This window comes from Protopterus annectens, chromosome 6.part0 (assembly GCF_019279795.1).
Source record: "Protopterus annectens isolate FY-2018-M chromosome 6.part0, PAN1.0, whole genome shotgun sequence".
NCBI classification, from domain to species: Eukaryota; Metazoa; Chordata; order Ceratodontiformes; family Protopteridae; genus Protopterus; species Protopterus annectens.
The window spans coordinates 178,094,400-178,114,564 of record NC_056737.1 but is presented as its reverse complement, the minus strand read 5'-3'; the positions used below and the strand labels follow the sequence as shown (position 1 = coordinate 178,114,564).

Sequence of the window (20,165 nt, the reverse complement as noted above, 5' to 3'; positions counted from 1 at the left end):
AGCCACAGACTGTACAGCAAGGCACAAGGTACAAAAGACAGCTGCAGGAGTCTTTACATTCTATGAAATACACAGTCACAATAAACAATGTACAGCAAAAGTAATACAACAGGAAACAGTACAGCATATGAATGTGCAGTAAATAACTGGTGATATACCGAGCAATAAGTAAGGATGATATCACCGAACTTTCAACTTTCTGTTGGCCTGCTGCTTGGGTTGACATTTTTGGAGAGCTGACAGTGTCTGTACTGCCACCCAGGCACTCCAAAATGGTACAATTCAACCATGAAAATAATTTCACATTTGCGCTCATGTAGTTCCACTACTGAATCAGAATTTGCAAGAAGCAATTTTAGACAGGAAGGCCTAGTGTATTAAAAGCCTTTTGGTCCCAAAGAGTGGAAATTGACTAAATGACTAAACAACGGGAAATTCACCTATGATCCAAATGGCTTCATTATCGAAGACATCAGATTTGGAAAAGGTGGTTAAAGATTGTTACATATCAAACAGGAATCCAGAAACAATCATAATGTCACAGGACAACCTGACAAAGAGTGTAAGCCAAAATGCCTCCACCACGACAGAATGACACAACTCAGATTATATACTAATCAGTCAGTCAGTCAAAGTTAACTGAAAACACAAGTGTCTGCCTCTAAGTACACCTTCAGTAATTCAAAATAGCATTTTTATGAAAAGGAGGCAAACTCCTCTGTACCCCACATGGACAGCTTCATCACAATACAACCTTACATATATATATATATATATATATATATATATATATATATATATATATATATATATATATTTACTAACTCTGCAGCCACAGAGTACTAGGGGAATGGAGAAAAATCCCCATAACAGCACACAGGAGTCCTGCATTCACAGCTATACCATGTCACCAACAGCATTAAGAAAATACCTTTGGGAAAATATAAACAATAGCAGCGTTGGGGAAATTTCATCAGGAGCATAAACCAGACTGAACTTCCCTTGACGTTTTACAAGGAAGGCAACTTAAACGTTAATGATACTTTCTTGTGCCAGTGAGAGTTTTCACACTCTTTAGCACATTACATTATTAAAATGTTTTTTATGTCCAGAGTCATGTGAGAAACTGCACCCTCATCCAGCAGTACAGAATAATGAAGGGGATTCACATATGTCTACAGTTTATGCACAGTCATATTAGACCCGTGTCCAGCACAGACCAGGAGTTCTACATACAATACAGGTAAGTACCACAATAAAATTAGAAGCAGCAAAGTAAATGATTTTGCACTACTTGTCTGTGATGGAGTAGTGTCTTGTCTAGGAATAATTCTATGCCTTACTCTCCTTGACAGCTAAAATTAAGTTTAAAATCCTCCATGACTCTGAATAAGATAAAGAAGGTGTTGGAAAATGAGTGAATGCATGACTGAATGAATGACTGAATGAATGAATGCTTGTATTTTTGTACTGCAATTCAGTGCCACAGCCAATATGCATCTTGAAAGCAAAGCAATCCAGTGAAAATACCCAGTTAAATAAAAACTATAAACAAATTACTATAATCTAGAGAATAACATGTAGTGCTGCTCACATTGGCTAGGCAGTTGCAAATTTCCTGAATTACAAGTGCCTTCATGTAAAATGCCAACATTTAAATCCAGACTGTCCGTCCCCTGACTAGACTGGAATTATGTATGTACACCTTCCAATAAGTGCCTTGTTTCTAACCTGAATTTTGTGTAGGAACAGATATAATAGCCTTAAAACAAATGAGGCTCAATTCAAAACAGGTAAGCAACTTATAAGATCTGAATTTGAGGTAGGGCAGGGAGTATAATTGGAGGCATTTTTAAGATAAAATCACTAATTAACCAACACACAATAAAACCATATAAAGCATATATTATGATTACTGAATACTTACTGAAATTTAATATCTGCTTCATCCAGAAAGTGAATATCAAACAGCCAGCGGAAAAATAAGTCCAGACTGAAAAAAAAAAAAAACATAGCAGTTCAGAATGTAACGATGACCATTTAAAACAATGCAAGTGAGGAACATGTGAAGTTGTACAGCAAATCCAATGGCACACATGAAGTAGCACATTAAGTAAAACAGCACTCATTATATAAGGCTAAACATCTCTGCAATGTTCTTAACATCCACAGATCAAAACAATATGCACAAATGATACAAATATTAAAGGTGCTTAAATGCTTTACCTAACAATATTTTATGCTGTACTTCTTATCATCTTTAATCATTCATGCTTATATGAATTGCAGTTGATTCTTACAGTGATTCCATACATTGCAGGGCTCCGTATTGAAATGGCAGCATTCAAAATACTGAGTGCTGACAAGCAGAAAAAAAGACCAAAACACCAGGAGAAGACTGAATCTTCAACATTGCTCTTCAAATTTAAACTTCTTTTTTGGAGGGGAAGGACCCCTGCATGCCCAACCCCCCTGAACTTATACATACCGAGTACAACATCACCATACCTTGAAGAAAAGGGATATTCCATGAAATGGCCACCTCAGACTTAGTATGTGTAAGTTTGTTTTTTCAGCCATTGTCTCTGTGTTTCAGGACTCGCTCTAGCAGGTCTCAACATTTCAAAGGGTTACCCAACTGTTGCCATCAATAGTGTTTACTAGCAACTGCACCATGCATGCACACAATACAAGCACAATCTGAAAGTCGCCAATTCACCTATTGCATGTCTTTAGAATCTGGAAGGAAATCAAAGAAGCTGGAGAAAAGACATGTATATTGACGACATGCAGACTGTTGTAAGAAGGCACATGAGCCCACCAGACCTTTTGCAGTGAGGTAACATTGCTGCTTACTGCACCATTGTGTTTACCCTTTAATTATCAGGAATATAAAAACTGGAACAGCAAACATGAGCATCACTGATGTTCTGATAAACCAGAGACATCACCGTGTGTTTGGTGACATATGTTTTAGGACCTTGATGAGATACAGCATAATGAAGGGCAGAGGGGAGGACAGGCCCCAAGCTCTGGCCTATTTAGTTTAAGGGAAACAAGCACAACTCCAGGGCTTCTTGAAGATACACTCTCACAACAGTCAAGCAAAGAAACACCAAATGTAAACTAGATAAAGTGACACCACTTCCTTCAGGAATTAGAAGTTATGTACTTCCCATAACTTGGCAACTGTGTTGTCCACTTTCATTCTTCCTCACTATTGGGTTACGGATCTGACTCAGCCACATTTTTCAGACTTGGATCCTAGTCTCGAGCTCTTCCCTCCACCCATAATTCCCTACAGTCTCTGTAGCTTCCTCAGATCAAGTTTGCTGCCTTATTGCCTAACAGATAAAGAAAACAGTCCAGACCTAAAAAAATCAGAGGCTCAAACCAGGAACATAAAGGTTCCTATAAATCCAATAGGTCTTCTAGGAGCTAATAGGATGGGGGATGGCTGAGAGGGAAGGTGAGGAAGAATGAAAATGGACAACACAGATGCCAAGTTATGGTAAGTACATAACTCCTAAATCTGATGTTGTCCTTTTCATTTTTCCTCAGTGATGGGTCAGAGTCCCAGTTACACAACTCTAGGGAGGCCCTCAAAGAAGGATATGCCAGAGCACTGTCGAACCAAAGGAAGATCTGCTTCTGGAGACAATGTCCAATTTCTAATGTGTCATAAAGGTATGAGTCTTTGACCAAGAAGCTGCAGTACAAATATCATCAATCTATGCTCTGGAGAAAAAAACAGATAATGTAGCCATAGATCTAATAGAAAGGGCTTTAGGAGGGCGAGGCAAATTCAATCCATTTTTTGAATAAATTAATGAAATACAGTCAGTAATCCAATTAGCCATCATAACTTTAGAGACTGCTTGACCTAGACAGTTTGGTGAGAAAGAAACAAATAGTTGGTCAGACTTTCTGCACTGTTTTGTTCTATGAACGTAGAACCACAATTGTCTATGAACATCAAGCATATGCACAATATATTCACCATTGTTACAAAATTTTGGAAAGAAAACTAGCAACTGTATAGACTGGTTAATATTAGTTTCTGTGGCTACCTTAGGCATAAAAGATAGACTGGTATGGATGATGTAAGGGAGTTTCGATGATAAGGCCTGCAGTTTGGAAAATCTTCTTGCTGATGTGACAGCCACCAAAAAGATGGTTTTCCAAGAAAGGAATTTCATTTTACAATCATTCACTGGTTCAAATGGTTTTTGAGTTAGTCTTTGAAGAATAACAGTTAGATCCCATGGTGGAGTAGGATCTATTATCAGAGTCTGAGCAGAAAAATCCCTTTCATCAATGCCTTACATAACTCAGACGTAGCAAGGGAGCCAGAAACATCTCCAGCATGAAAATCGGAAATGGCTGCCATCTGACATTTTACAGTGGAAAAACTAGCCCCTTCCTTGAAGGGAGAATTAAGAAAGAGAAGGATGGCTGAAACTGGGGCTGAGAAGGGATTGATATTCTCTTTGGAAGACCAAATGGCAAATCTTTTCCATTTGCTTTGGTGCACTTTTTACTAGAAGCTTCTTGGGAAGCTAAAACTACGTCTCAAACAGGAGAAGCAAGCCTGGACCATTGTAGAATTACTGGAATTGGAGATACCAAGCGGTCAGTTTGAGGGTGAGTAAATTGGGATGTTGATTCCCTGAAGGATGAGACAGGAGGTACTGTCTAGGCTCCAGAATCCATGGGGGATATTTTGAATGAGACCAGAGAAAGGGGAACCATACCTGATGAGGTCAGTAGGGGGCAATGATGATTATTGAATTCTTCAGCCTTCTGGCTTTCTGCAGAAATTCTGGGATCAATAGTATCGGGGGATAGGCATAAAGGAGACCTGAGGGCCAGTCATGACCTACAGCATCCCTCGGGGACTCCCCCAGATTGGGGATTACAGTGAAGTACTTGCTGCACTTGTTGTTTTGGGGAGAAGCAAAGAGGTCACAGCAAGGTTGGCCCCCAATGGCCAAAAATCAGATTCAGCATAGATGGACTGAGGGACCACTTGTGAAGGGTCAGAATGGACATGCTGAGTTTATCTGCTAGAACTGTGTTGTGACCAGAAAACAGTCTGAAGATATCACCCATTCCCAGACCCTTCTGGCCTCTCTGCATAATGGGTAAGAATGGGCTCCTCTTTGTTTGTTGATATACCAGACTACTGACATATTGTCGGTGTGTATTGCAAATGTCCCAAAGAGGAGGCTGTTCTGAAAGGCTTGCAACATTAGAGGAACTGCTCTCATGTTAAGGATGTTGATATGCAATCTGGTCCCTGAGAAAGACCACATGCCTTGGACCATACTTCTATCGAAATGCCCCACCCTACCCTAGTTGGGAAGCATCTGTGGTCACTGTGGCTATTCACAAAGGAAGAAGGAACAACGTGCCAAGGAACAGGTCATCTGAATGAATCCACCACTGAAGATGTTGTCTGAAAATCAGAGTTAACCTGATAGGAACAGATAATTGCTGGTAAAGAATAGACCACTGAACAGCTAAGGTCTATTGGACTTTCATAAAAAACATTGCTAAAGGCACTAAAACAGTGGCAGCTGATGTAGAGCTAAGGGCTTGAAGTAACAATCTCACTGATGGAGACTGTAAAGAAATGATGTCCCATACTTGGTTTCTCAAGGATGTTGTGTGATGAGGAGACAAAAAAGCTATCTGGTGCTTTGTATACAGAAAGGCACTGAAGAATTCCAACCTCTGAAAGGGGGACAGGTTTGGTTTGGTAAGATTTATGGTAATGCCCAGGGAGCTGAATATCTGGAACAAATAGTCTCTGGCATGAAGTAGTTGATGCCAGGTTGGGGCATTTAAAAGCCAGTTGTCCAACTATGGAAACATGTGGAATCCTTTCTGTCTCAGGTGAGCTGCCACTATTGCCATGCATTTGGTAAACACCCTGGGGACTGCGGTGAGTCCAAAGATCAAAGCTCTGAAATGGTAATGACTAGCTCCAAGTCTGAAGTGCAAATAACTTCTGGAGCATCTGTCTGTTTTCATGTGATAGCATGCATTCTGAATGTCTATCGAGCACATCCAATCATCCTTGCACAACAGCGGTAGACTAGACTGAACTGTAACCATCCGTAACTTTGATTTTTCTACATATTGATATAGATTTCTCAGATCTAGAATGGATCTTATGTCCCCCATTTTCTCTGGCACTAAAAAGAAGTGGAAGTAAGTTCTGAATCCTCTTTGTTCAATTGGGATCTCTTGGATGACTCTTTATTGCAGCAATTTTTGATTTTCCAGTACTGCATGCTCCCACTGACTAGGTGGTATGTTGCGGAGTTTCTTTTGTTCCACTAGCAGTGAAAGGGAAAAGGGAATGTAATAACCTTTGGGTATTATGTTTAGCACCTGCACATTTATTGTTAGATTGGTCTAGGTGTCTAGGTGCAGGGAGCAATGACCTTAAAACTGCCAACAGAGACGGACAGTTGGGCAACGCTTCAGGAGCACTGATAGGGATTATCAGAGAAAGGTTCTCTGATGCCCTGATTCTGCGGACCCCCTCTGTCTCTGAGGTGGCACCTACCATTGAAACTTCCTCCTCTGCCTCTAAAGGAAGAATCCCCATGTTGATGATGAAAGGACTCTTGAGACCTTCGAAACCAAGTCTCCTTACCACTTTGCTGGTTTCTGGAAAAGGTGCACTGAGGGGTAGAAAACTTGATTCCAGCAGCAGACAGGGTCTTTCCTTCCTGCTCACTGCAGGTAAGAGTCTCTTTGACGGATGGTCCAAACAATGAGGAGCTGTCAAAAGGGGCATTGACAAAGGATGCCTTGAAATGTTCTACAAAATCACAAAGCCTCATCCAGGCATGAGCCAGCTGCCCTTGAGGTGCCCTCTGATGAATGGGAGATGAACCTCATGGAAGACTTTGTCACGGAAGCAACAGCAGCCAGTAGGGGAGACACTTTCTTGAAGTCCTCATCTGACATGGTCTCTGCAAGAGTAGTATGCAGTATAAAGCTGATACTGGACACTCCCCCCAGTCACACTACATCAGCTCATTCTATTGTTTATAGTGAGAACTTTGTAAAGGAGCCACCCCTTAGCTTCTCAACCTTGAATTATCTTATTATCTTCTATTTCCTCACTTTCTACTAAAAAAAAAAAAAAAAAAAAAAAAAAACACTGTACCTCATCCTACTTCATTTTGCTGCTTGTGCTTAGAAGTTCAACTGTATTTAGTTTGCCAAATTTATTACTGCTTGTTGGTAGCCTCATTAAATTGATGATAGTATTCTACTAAATTGCTGCTGTATTTGTGCTGTCTGTTACTGTTGTGATTGTGAGCTACTGTTTTAAAGCAATTGACTGATTAACTATATTTCATTGCTATCTACTACAATTCGTTACTGTTTGATTGCATCTTACTGCATTTCATTGCTGTTTAACTGTATTTTTCCATACTGCGAGTTCTGCTCTTTTGACTATAAATGATTAATCTGTGCTTCACTGTTCATTTTCTTACTGTGTTCTTAACCTTAAAACTGAGTCGCATAGTCTAGATACAGGTCTGCTGCATCCAGAGCTTCAGCTGTGCAGTTTTTAACCCTTTCTGAGGTATTCCAGCTACAAATTTTCCCTTAGTAGCACTTGTGCTGTCTAGTAGTACTACTCTTAGACCTTCCTCCCTTTACCCTCTTAGTTCTTTACGTTTCTGACTAATATGGATGGACAATTTCCTACATTTTCTCCTGCCAGTTTAGTTGATATGGGCACCCTGAGACAGTGTAGCAACTGCCTTATGTACACGGACAACCCTCTACTACTACTAAGAACACAATTTGTGAGAGATGCAATTACATCAAGCACCTAGTGTCATTGCTCTCTCCTCCGCAAACCAGTATATCTGGCACTGAGATGGTTGGCAACATGAATACCACACCTCAAACATCACCAACACCTACACAACACACCTCCACATATGGGGAAGTCCTCAACAAAAGCATATCCAAACAAAGGAGACCTCTGAGGCATAAACGCACTTGATCTCCACGGCCCAACACACCACACACCACACATAGTCCACACACCAGTGTCTCACAGCCACTAAGGTCTAAATATAAACACAACATATTAGTCATAGGAGACTCCATTGTAAGACACGCAGATGTGCCCCTCACCAGGCTGGATAAGGGGAAAGTTATGGTTAGTTGTTTGTCGGGTGCCAGAATCCACCATATCACCAATGCACTCAAGTCTCTCAACAAGTAGTGTTATGACTCTATCATAGCCCATGTTGGAGTGAATGACTTGAGACGTACCTCTCTGGACTATGTGAAGAGAGACATGAATGAGCTTTAGCCATAAGCAGCATCCTACCATCACCAAGAATGAGGCCTCAATACAAACAGAAAATGACTGACTTTAACAACTGGCTTAGTTTCTTGTGCCATTCCAAGGGGATCCAGTACCTGACAGCCTGGCATGACATGATTGACAAACCATGATGCTTTGCCAAGAGATGGCCTACATCTGTCTCCCTTGGGCTTTAGACTCCTGGCAAAGGCTCTTGCCTCACCAATACTGCTTTTCTTAGGCAATGCCATGAGGTCAAAACTATCAGCATGAACGTTTTATCAAAATGTATATGCTAGGAGTCTAAACATGAAACTGCACTCACTGCAAGCATTCTCAACCCTGGAAGAAGCTGACATTTGTGTAGTCAGAGAAACCTGGTTCAAAGCTGTGGGGAGCACCTCAGCCATACCAAGTTACTCATTCTATTATTCATTCAGACCCCAATCCGTGGGCAGCAAAACAAAAGGAGGTGGAGTTGCAATATATATAAATGACATTCATACCTCTTGGCTGGTGAAACAGTATGATGCATAGGAAACATTCCAGGTGCAGTTAACAATTGACAAGACCCCTATTCAAATCACAGCTAGCTACAGTCCTCCAACTCTGACTCAAGATGCCCACTCCACCTATCTGGACCTCTTCGAATCTATCAAGATTCAAGCCTTTACCCTGATCTTGGACCACTTTAACTATCCAACCATAGATTGGAAGAAATACTCATGCCAACACATAAATGCTCAGAGATTCCTTGATTTCGTCAATGCAAATGCCTTGGACCACTTGGTTGACACCCCCCAAGAGGTGAAAATATCTTGGACTTGGTATTAACCAACATGAGCAACCACTGCAGAATCCCTACAATGTCATTATCCCTGGTAAGATCCGACCACAAAGCAGTCACTTTCAAAGTCACCATCTCCCCTGACTCCCCCCCCCCCCCAGCTATAGTCAAACAAAAAAACTTCTCCAAAGCTGATTACAACTTCCTGAGAGAAGGTATAAAGATCTTCACAGCCCCCTCCCCCTCCATAGGAACTGGCACATATGTCCAAACCTACAACAAAGTACTATATGAGCATTTATATAGCTGCATGGAATCAGGAATACCAGACAGGACGAAATCATCCTCCTCAAGGAAGAGTAAACCTATCGGGTAGACATCTACAATAAATAAACTCTATAATAAAAAGAAAAAAATTGCTGTCCAGGACCAAGAAGGAGCAGGTGCCTAATTGGAAGCAATCTCTCCTTAGCCTGAATAAGCAAATATGAGCACTAATGAAATCCTACAAAGCAAACTTTGAGTCCAAACTGGCCACATCTACTAAAGACAATCATAAGGCTTTGTTCACATATGTCGATAATCTCAAGGGAAGCACCCAGATCAGCTCAGAACTGTTGTTCAAGGACACTACATACACAAACGCTGTAGATCTAGCCAACCTGCTGGCAGATAGGGTCAGTGAAAACTTCACTCCTCTGTCCTCCCCATCAGTAAAACAGGACATCCTGAGTGCCTGCCCTGCTCCCCTTATCTCTAGGGAGCAAGTCATCACTGCCCACTCAAAGGCAAAAAATACAGCCTACATGGGACCTGATAACATCCCACAGCTACTATCATCCCTTTGCACAAAGATGGAGCATCCACTGATTCAGGAAATTAAAGACCCATCAGCCTAACTAGCTTGATCTGCAAGGCCATAGAGCGGATTTTTATGGACCTCATTACCAAGAACATTGGCAACCTCCAGACACTAGATCCCACACAGTTTGGTTTTGTCAAGAGGAGGTCATGCCTGTTAAACTTTGTTGACTTCTTTGAGACAGTCACCAAGACCATAGACAAGGGGAAGATGGTGCATACCGCCTACCCTGACCTGGCCAAAGTCTTTGATACTATTCCCCACTCAGGTAGAATAGATAAACTCTCTCAACTAGGCATCAATCCATATGTTCTCAGATGAGTAGCAAACTGGCTCACTGATAGAACCCACCTAGTCAAAATAGGGGAAGCCACCTTAAGTAGTAGACCCGTAACAAGCAGTGTACCCCAGGGATTGGTCTTGGGGGATCTGCTGTTTGGGATATACTTCTCGGATGTGCAGGCCAAATCTAGTGGGCTATGGCTGACCAGGTTTGCAGATGACTGCAAGCTGGGTGCTGTCATCAATTCCCCTAGTGATGTGGACATCCTCTTAGAGAGTCTCACCCAAAGTAATGACTGGTGCCAGGCACATGGCCTCAAACTGAATGCCAAAAATGCATCATCATCCCTTTTGGGGAGAGTGATGTCCCCACAAATGATCACATTGATAATAAGGTACTAAGCATGCAATCAGTCGTGAGGGACTTGGGCACCCGGGTCGATAGCAAACTGACTTTGACCACCATATTCCCTCCATTGTATGGAAAGCTTTCTACATGACCCACCTCATTAGAAAGGGTATCTCCTCCAGGGACAAGGTGGTCATAACATCCATGTATTCTTCCCTTATAAGATCCATTATTGAGTACAATGCCCCCTTTCGGCATGTACCTCATGAAGCACATGCAGCAGCTGGAGAGACCACAGAGGTTCCTCACCCAGAGAATCCGGGGCCTCAAACATCTACCCTACACAGATAGACTAAAAGCCCTGTCCCTTTACTCAGTCTCCTACAGACTTCTCAGAGGTGACCTCTGTCTGGCATACAAAGCAATCACAGACCCCGCCCTGAAGGGATTGCTGCATATCCGCAAGTCAAGCTCCACTTGAGTAACCCGCATGTGCAACCTCAACCTGGTCTGTGACATCAATAGGACTCATTGGTGGGACAGATTTGTGTCCCAGAGACTCCCCCTTTTGTAGAATAGTCTCCCACTCCACATAAAGCAGAGTAAATCATTAACCTTTTTTAAGCGCAACCTGGATGGGGAACAGAAAATGCACCCCTGGGATTCCACCTGTGTCCCTGCTGGACAGTGGTATAGGGTGCTGACTTGTTGGAAAATGGGCCAAATTCTTGGCTAGGCTTGTAATGACCTCAGTGGTAACTTCCTATGATCCTATGAACCTATGGATAGCTCCTTGACCGAATCTCTCTGCAATTGGGTGAAATGTGCCAAGTAATTTAACAATCTCAGTGCAAATGTAGCTGAAGTGTAAATGTGCTTACCAAACCTGTCCATCACTCCAGACTCCCTGTTTGGCAGATGGACAGTAGACGGGCCTGCCCCAAAAGCCTCTAACAACACACACTCTTCAGAAGAAGGAGGCTGGGCCGACCAGCCACCCTTCTGCCTAAGAATGTCCAAGATGTCTCCAAAGTAGACATCATCTGGTGGTGATCATGGGGAACCTTCTCCCTCATCAAAGTCTGTGTCTTTTGTGAGTGACGATATCTGGGAGTCAATGTGCTCCCTTTTGTATATTTTCTTCCAAGGAACCCCCTCTATGGGGTGTTCAGGGGAGGTATCTGAAGAAAGAGGGGCTTTCTTGGGGGGGAGAACTTAAAGGCTTCACAAGGCAGGCTGACCTTGGACAGGGAGGATGGGCTCAGCACTCAGATCTAGTGAAGGATGAAGGGGAGGATTGGCGGTAAAAGAGGTTGGTTCTCTGTGAACAGAGAAATCCCATTCCACAATCTTGAAAGCTGATGGACCTGGAGAAACTCTCCCACATCTCTCTCACAGCCGAAACTCCAGACAAGCTGTCAAGGGCTGAAGCCCCGAGAGGAAGGGATGGGTCCGAGATCAGAACCGAATCCTCTCCCCTGGATCTGATGCTGACATCATAGATCTGAGACCCACTCAGATCCAAAGAAATCAGAGTAGAGCTGATCAGGGTAGTTTTTGGAGTCAAGGAAGGAAGCTTCCACGGATCAGACACTGACTCTCTCTCTCAGGTACCTAGGATCCTGGGAATCTGAGATCATTGGTCAGATCTTTGAAGGAGACTGAATCAGAGTAGCAGGGACAATCATGGATCCGATTGGAGATGGAACTGACAACATCCCCATCTGGATTTCAGCTTTGAGGAGCCTCTGTATCACTCTGTCCATATCAACATCAGATAGGCTCCTGGAGGTCCTACAGGAGGCAACTGATGCCAGCCTGGAATGTCTGAATGGAGTTTGTAAAAGCTGCAAGGGCAGCATTGGGGAAACTGCCCTGATGGAAAACTCTGCTAACTGACTCCTAACTCTCAGATCCAACATCTTTGGTTCCAAGGTAGAAGAGGATGGCCTAGGAGAGGCAGTCACAAGAATGGTATCTGTCAGATCTGAGGAGCACCTTGGATCCTTTGGGGCAGAAGTGGGTCTTGGATCCGACAAGACTGGATCCAAGGTCTTTCTTGATTTTGCCGGAGGCTCTAAAGAAGCCCTTGGGGCCTTATGGGAGAATTTTCTTGGCTGTGATGACCCAGAATGACTGACTAAGGGGATCTGAGCCCCTGGTGAGGATGAAGAAGGCGGTAAATCTCTTTTTAAGATAAGCTTGCTCCTGAAATATGCGATGGCCCGAGGATTAAATCCCTCAAAAATGACACAAGCAGATTGCATGTGGTCCAGACCTAGGCAGCAGACATATACAGTAGTTGCTATGTGCATCGGAATGGGAGATTTTTATGCCTATAGTCCAAGCAGCACTTGAAACTGGTTGGTTTATCAGACATGACTGAAAAGGAACAATATCACAAACACACACTCACCTACATACAAGCACTGTAAAAATAGAGAAAACCCAGTTACTAACAAATATAGAAAGGTGATTTTTTTTTTGTACTGACACAGAAAGTAGAAAAAAACAGGAGAAATGGAAAGCAGAAGTGCCAGCCGCTCTTGGTGAAGAAGCAAGAAGGAAGGATAAAACAAAAAAACAGTCCCTAATGCCTGCAAAAACAGATGGGAGGGGAGTAAGAGGCTATGAATATTATGTTAACAATAAAGGTAGAAGAAAGGAAAAATAAAACTGAGACTTATCGTTACCCCACAGAAACTTCTCTCACGAGATCAGGAATCCGCATCTGTACCAGCTAAGTGGCAAACAAGAAGCTACAGAGAGTGTAGGAAATTATGAGTACAGGGAGGAGCTTGAGACTAGGATCCAAAGCTGAAAAAAATGCAGCCAAGTGAGATCTGTCACCCAATAGTGAGGAAGAATGAAAAGCCCAACATCAAATTACGTTATATTTCTTACAGCTGACAAAATTTAGTAAACAAAGGAAAGCAGTAAGGTCATTATCAGTGTCAGATTATAAGGGTATCCTCTTTTTTTTTAAATACTTCACTGCAGTACCCAAACGTTTTAAAGATACTGGCCTCAATAACAATACCAATCTTGCAGTTTTCATCTAATTTGGGAAAAAAAGAGCCATTTTCAATGGAGTAAACTGCCATTACTGTGGATAATATACTGGTTGTTGTCAGTCCTTCAGTGAAACTCTAAGCCTCTCCCTTCTTTCTCCCTGCATACAAAGTTCATCCTTTACTAAAACCATTCTCTTATTTAACTGGTGCTAGGGGTACGCATCTCTCTAATACCATGTCTGGGTACCTCTACATGTCAAAACCTAACTTTGTCTGTCACTTCTTCCCTTTATATAATAATCACAACTTTTGCCACTGACTCTGATTGCCCAGTCCTTCAGTGCATTTTAAACCTCTAAGACTAATGTGCCCTTACCATACCTCTCAACCTCTTAGCCCAAGAAATCTTGACAAAGCCTGACATAATAGGGGGGCAAAGGCCCACAAATAGGCACAAATCTTAAACATTGCTCGCATAAACTTAGAAAGTAGCTAGAATAACTGGATTTGTGTAAAATGCTTTTTCTAAAGGATATGATATCTGAAACACAAATGTATGCCATTATTTAGTGATTTAATTCCTCAGATCATCCCAGTGATTTGCCAGAAAAACACAAATTTTATGTATAACAGACTGAAATTATGAGGCAAAACTCTGGACATTCTCTGAAAATCTGGACAGTTGAGAAGTATGCCCTAGTCTACTTATCCCAGTTAAGAAGTAACACAGATGAGGGACTACTATGTACTTAAGAAACCTGTTCACGTCTTCCGTCTAAAACAAACAAGTCAACTAATGTTCCCCTAGGACACAATGGATAAATTATATCAACAGTAGTACACTTTTACCCCTTTTACCTTAAGGCAACTGAGAACTAACACTTGCCTCAAACTGCAGGTAGGAGAGGCCTGTCTGCAAGTTGAAGTCAATGCTATAATCCATTTCATTGAGCATTACTTTCTATGCTTACAGAGACAGCTCTTTAACTCAGGACTGCAAGCTGGCCATCACTGCTATACTTTGGGTCCAAATTTTCCAACCTCTACTATGTAGCGTACCTGATGCACTGCTTAGTTACTCTTCATTATGAATTTACTGTGATTAATCACATGCTATTTCAACTGTAATGCAATTAATTGAAAGTGCACACATACAAAACAGTGATACTCACAACATTATACAGCAAACAAAATTAATTCTTTATTACAGAGGGACATGCCCTTCTGCATTCTCTGACGTGGGGGCAAGTCTGCTCAACCCATTCTCGATATATACCTACTCCAAATTTGCAAATGCACAGATCTGGGAGAAACCATGGATGAAACCAGTCCAAAAAAGTAATTATACACATTCTTGCTCCTGTATATTACTGAGTGAGGTACCCACTTACTTATCAACAAATCTGTTGATTCAAATAGAATCACTTGTGGAAAATTATATCTTAAACCAAACAAGAATGGACTCCAAAACTACAGCTAGGGGACACCAACCAATATAATCCTTTTAATGGATAACATATTCCTGACTATAATTCTTTATCTCATACTGTAACAAAAAAAATGTAACAAAAAAAATCCAGATGACCACCATGGCTTAAAACAGGTTTATTTAGACAAGTGCTTTCACGTAGAACAAGCCATGCTTTCTCAAGTCTTCAGTCATCAGTTATCCAATACTGTAAAGCCACGGCTCAACCCAAGAGGCAATAAAGCTCTTGATATTCAAGGAACATCATTACTTATAAGGTGAGGGACAGTATTACATGTATTTGCCAGTACCAGGTACAAAATCAACAATAACGTACGCTACATCAAAGGATACTGCAAGATTTAAATAAAAATTAATAAGTTAGTTGACATAAGTGGCCAGTCTGGAACCCATGTTGAAAAATATAAAAAGCAGTTTGGTATACTTATACTAAAACTAAACACTAAGACTAAAAATTGTTCTTTGAATATGTTTCCCAACAAGACTAGATAAACTAACAGAAAGAGAACTAACAACATCAATAAAGTAATTATGTTTAGGAAGTGTGATGGCAATAGCCTATTTTCAGGTGTTAGGGACATAGCTTGCTACAAGAATGAACTGAAAAAGAAATGTCAAGCAAGGCACCATAAACACTATAATCTTGCTCAAAAAGTATCCATTGAGACCACCTAGCCCTGCTGCTGCATTCCATCGTATACTCTTAACTGCAGCATTTACAACCTCCTGGCAATTACAAGGGTAGTTATCAATATTACCCATCAGATCTAAATAAATTAGATAGTTGCAACTTCTATTGTTCCCAAAAACACATTGCACTAGACTGCTGCAATGAGTTCAGCTTCAGTAACCAGAGTTTTTTATGATTAAATGAACATACCCATTTCCTAGTGTGACATCCAGTTAATATCCCATAAAACTACCATCAAAATGTGACATTCGGTCAATATCGCACCAAAATGCCATGAATATTTGACGCCCTCTGCTATCCTGGGTCAGTAACTAAGAAACTTCAATCCTCACTACTGACTTCAATGTGAGACTGTAATTTAAACAGGAGTAATAATTCACAATTTCCCCTCAGAGCACAACAAGAACACGCTCTATAACCCGGGACTGGACTGTATACTTCTGTACACCCCAAATATAACTCCTTATTACATACTTCAGAGGAATGTGTCCTAGCTTAAGTTAAATCTCACACATTCAAACATGTCTGGGAAAGCCTGACACAGATTTCCAAATGTGTCCTTTCCTCAAAATAACATGGTAACAGGCTGCCACCAAGAGCATGTATATGCCCTTTTAAAGGGGTGTCCAATTATTAAAATTAGGTATCAAAACAAATGGTAGTAAATGACCTAAACCAGCCAGGCTTTTGGAGTGGCCCGGGAATTATCAAAGCAGGCTTAAGCACTCTCAAATCACTAAAGACTACACTAACTGACCAGCCACACTGTATGATAATAAAAAAAATATTTAATAATGACCAAAAGGATTAAAATGTAAAACAGTAATTTCAATAAACAAAAAGAACTCAATTACCAGAAAAATGAAATTAATATTGAAGGATAGAAATCCAACGTTTAGAAAAACTCTGACTGATTAGCTATAATTTCCTATCTAGCTGAACAGTAAAGTCCCTGACCTAAACTAAATATTACAACAGAGGAAAGGCAGGCTTACAGTTCTTGGTGAGTCCTTTGGGCATCAACTATTCTGCTGCTCAGTACAACTGTGAACTGTGAATGCAACTCAAATGTGAACTCAGCTCAACAACTGTTCAAACTATCTTCAGCAAGCTCTTTTATAAACTAGGTTAACTGTCTCAATTGTTCCAGTTGTTATTTTCATTTCACTTCTTGAAAATCAACAGCTGTTCTTTTAAAGTTCCTTCCTATCTTTCAGTCTCAGACAGTAAACACAGAGCATTTGAACACATTCCCATGACATCTTCTGTAGATCAGCTAATTCTATGACAGTCTGCATTTAGAATCTCCTGCACAAACATGCGTAGTTAGACAATTAACAGAACACTGTTCAACTTTTTAAACATCCTGTACACACGGAGTATTAATCAATATACAAGAACTTATTTGCAATATCATAGCTAGTCATACTGGCATATAATACACATGTTAATCAAAAATTATGTACAAAACTTCAGCCAGCCATGCTAGCATAGATGACAGTGTCTAATTTCTTCACACCTAGCTTCCTATATTGCCTAATGTCTGTTTCAGTAGAGAGCACCCACTTTGCTTCCAATGATGGGTTATGAACTTCTTTCCTAGTAACATACTGAGACAGAAGGTTCATTTCAGGAAAACAGAGAGAGAGTGAGAGAGAGAGAGAGAGAGAGAGACATCTCAACTGTACCTCAAAAGAAATAGAAAGGGGGAGAGAATACTGTGCCACACAGACCCTAGATTTTATGTTTTATGAGGAAGAGTTTGGAGCATTGCCAAAATATTTGAAACCAGTCACCTACAGATCCTTGAGAACATCTCCAATACAAAAAGTCCTTTATATTATGGATCTGAGAAAGCCTGGCTGGATATAAAAATACTTGAAAAGGCATTGCCAACCAAAAATATCTTAAAAAATACCCATACAATCTGGCACAGTTGTTGCAGTCAATGGTCAACCCTTAACTGCAACATACCTGGGGTTAAATTAATTTTGTTCCACAAGTCATTTAGAATGAGCATAATCAGTTACCTGTTCTAAACAGGTCTATATTTAATAGTCAAATGTGAAGGTTTCCCAAACAAAAGTCAATATGTGGTGAAGATAACACCTTTAGAGGTAGGGTGGCCAGTTCTCATTTGCACCCACCACTGAATCCATAAAGGCCAGTTCTTCCTCTCAACCCTAGCCAATTTCATCTTACAAAAGTGATGTGATAGTCTACTGAAAAATGTGTTCTCTTTTCATTAGCACCTTCACCTCTCTGAAAACTAGACCAGGTTAAAACTGTATTTCCCTATAAGAAATGTTCCCAGTATCTCAAATGGGAGTATTTAAAAGGAACTGAAGCATCACCCCCAGGTCCAATCTTCACTTCCAGGGACATTTTTAGTCCAAGAGGTAGAATCTATTGTCTGAAAACTCCAATCATTCAGGGATATTTTCTTTTTGGCAACTGAAAGAGTGGAAGGATGAATTCTGTACTTGTCCTTAAACGTTTCTGTAGAAGTTTGCCAAGTCCTCAATTTTCTCCAATAAAATAGACTTCCATACAGGAAAATGTTCATTGGAGAGTATTTACTGTAGGACTTTAAGTCTGGCAGCTTTAGGGTACAACTTAAGCTCTAGAATGTCCAATCCCACCTCCCAAAACAGCAAGAAACCCTAGCATTTCCCAAACAAATCATGGGCTTAGCACCTTGCCAAATAAATGAAGAAAGAAATGTCTTTACTATTGGGAAAAAAATGCAATGACAAAGCCAAAGGTGGACCCTATGAGACATAAAATATTGATGGTAACACAAACAACAAGATAAGATGAATTCTTGGTGGAATATGCAAACAGAGGGTCTTCTAGTCATATATAAACTGTTTACATTCTGAAAATATATTGCTCTAAGTGAGGTCAACAGTGTTCATGAGATAGTCTATAAATCTAATCCCCTGGTAGGATATATGGATTGGGTATGTCAGAAAATGAAAATGACTAGTGTGACACCCCTGCTCTGGGCCAGTAATCAAGGAGCCTCAATCCTCACCACTGACACTGGTGAGGGACATTCAGCTGGAAAAAAATAGATAAACACAGTATTTTCAGATGCAGGTCTCTGCACCAAACACAATTTCCCTTAAGAGCGCACAGAGAACACACTAAGTTCGAGGGGCTGGATTTCCTCTCTCTCTCTCTCTACAGGCCCCCAATAAGATTCCCCACTGGCACAGCTGTAGAGTTGAGTCTTCAGCCGAGTGTTTAAAGCCAAGTCCTCCACCATCCTCTGAAACCAGTGCTCTGTGTCCCTGCACCATGTAGCAGACACACACACTCTTTGATATTTAATTTTCACACACACATACACACACACACACACACACACACACACACACACACACACATACACACACACACACACACACACACACACAGACACCTGAGAAAGGCTGGCACAGATTTACTAGCTATGCCCCCTCTTCCCAGGCTATAAGGTAGATACTGCCACCAGAACATTCTTGCAAGGGTACCCAATTATACTGAGTAAAATTAATGCTAATACGGATGGTCATGTTTGACCAATACAGCAAGGCTTTCAGAAGTGGCCACAGTATCACCAAATAAATGTAAGTACTCTCAAAGGTTAAAATATTCTCTAAAATACCAGCCACAATGAAAAGTTTAAATATATTTAATATTAAACAATAAAAGAACATTTAAATGCTAAATATCTATTTACAATAAACACCAGAGTTTCAAACACAGGAAATATTAAAAATAACACTGATGGAAACATTTACACAGATACAAAATAATATTATTTAACTAATCTCACTATATTTTCCTGACTGATCTAAAGAATTAATGTTCCCTAGTTCACTTGCTAAAGCAAGGCAAGATGAAGTGGGTGAGGGGTCTTCCTTCTTTGTCAGGTTTCAAAAAACAGACTGCACTGAGACTTCTGTCTCATCTAGTATTAAAACATAATTTCAGTGCTGGATTACAGAATGACATCACATACATCTGGTCATCTGATTCTGGTTCCCACACTACCCCCTTTGCTAGAAACTGAACCACAATTTAGCACATAGACCATACACACAGATAGAGCTTTGCTGAGATGTGGTATAGCACCTGGAAGTTATAAAACCATTTAAAAACTTCCACCCTTTCAGGGTAGCAATTAGTTCATCCCTAAGGACAATAAAGTAGTATTCCTAGTCCTGGTTTTCACAGACATTTTGTCTCTGGCTGCAATCAGAACTGTAAGATACAATCTTTATGGCCTAAACCAGGTAATTTAATTTCAGACTATTTTTCAGTTAGCTGGACTGAGATTAATTTTTTCTCTTC

General features: G+C 40.8%; 1 protein-coding gene across 1 annotated transcript in view; it reads right to left on the bottom strand.

Annotated features, from left to right (window-relative positions):
- The window catches only part of TMEM63C (transmembrane protein 63C), a 2,716,247-nt gene that overhangs the window by 536,797 nt on the left and 2,159,285 nt on the right, over positions 1 to 20,165 (bottom strand). Inside the window, exon 20 of the mRNA XM_044073895.1 lies at positions 1,928 to 1,993. Within this exon, the coding sequence (XP_043929830.1) occupies positions 1,928 to 1,993 (66 nt within the window). The remainder of the gene's footprint in view (positions 1 to 1,927; positions 1,994 to 20,165) is intronic.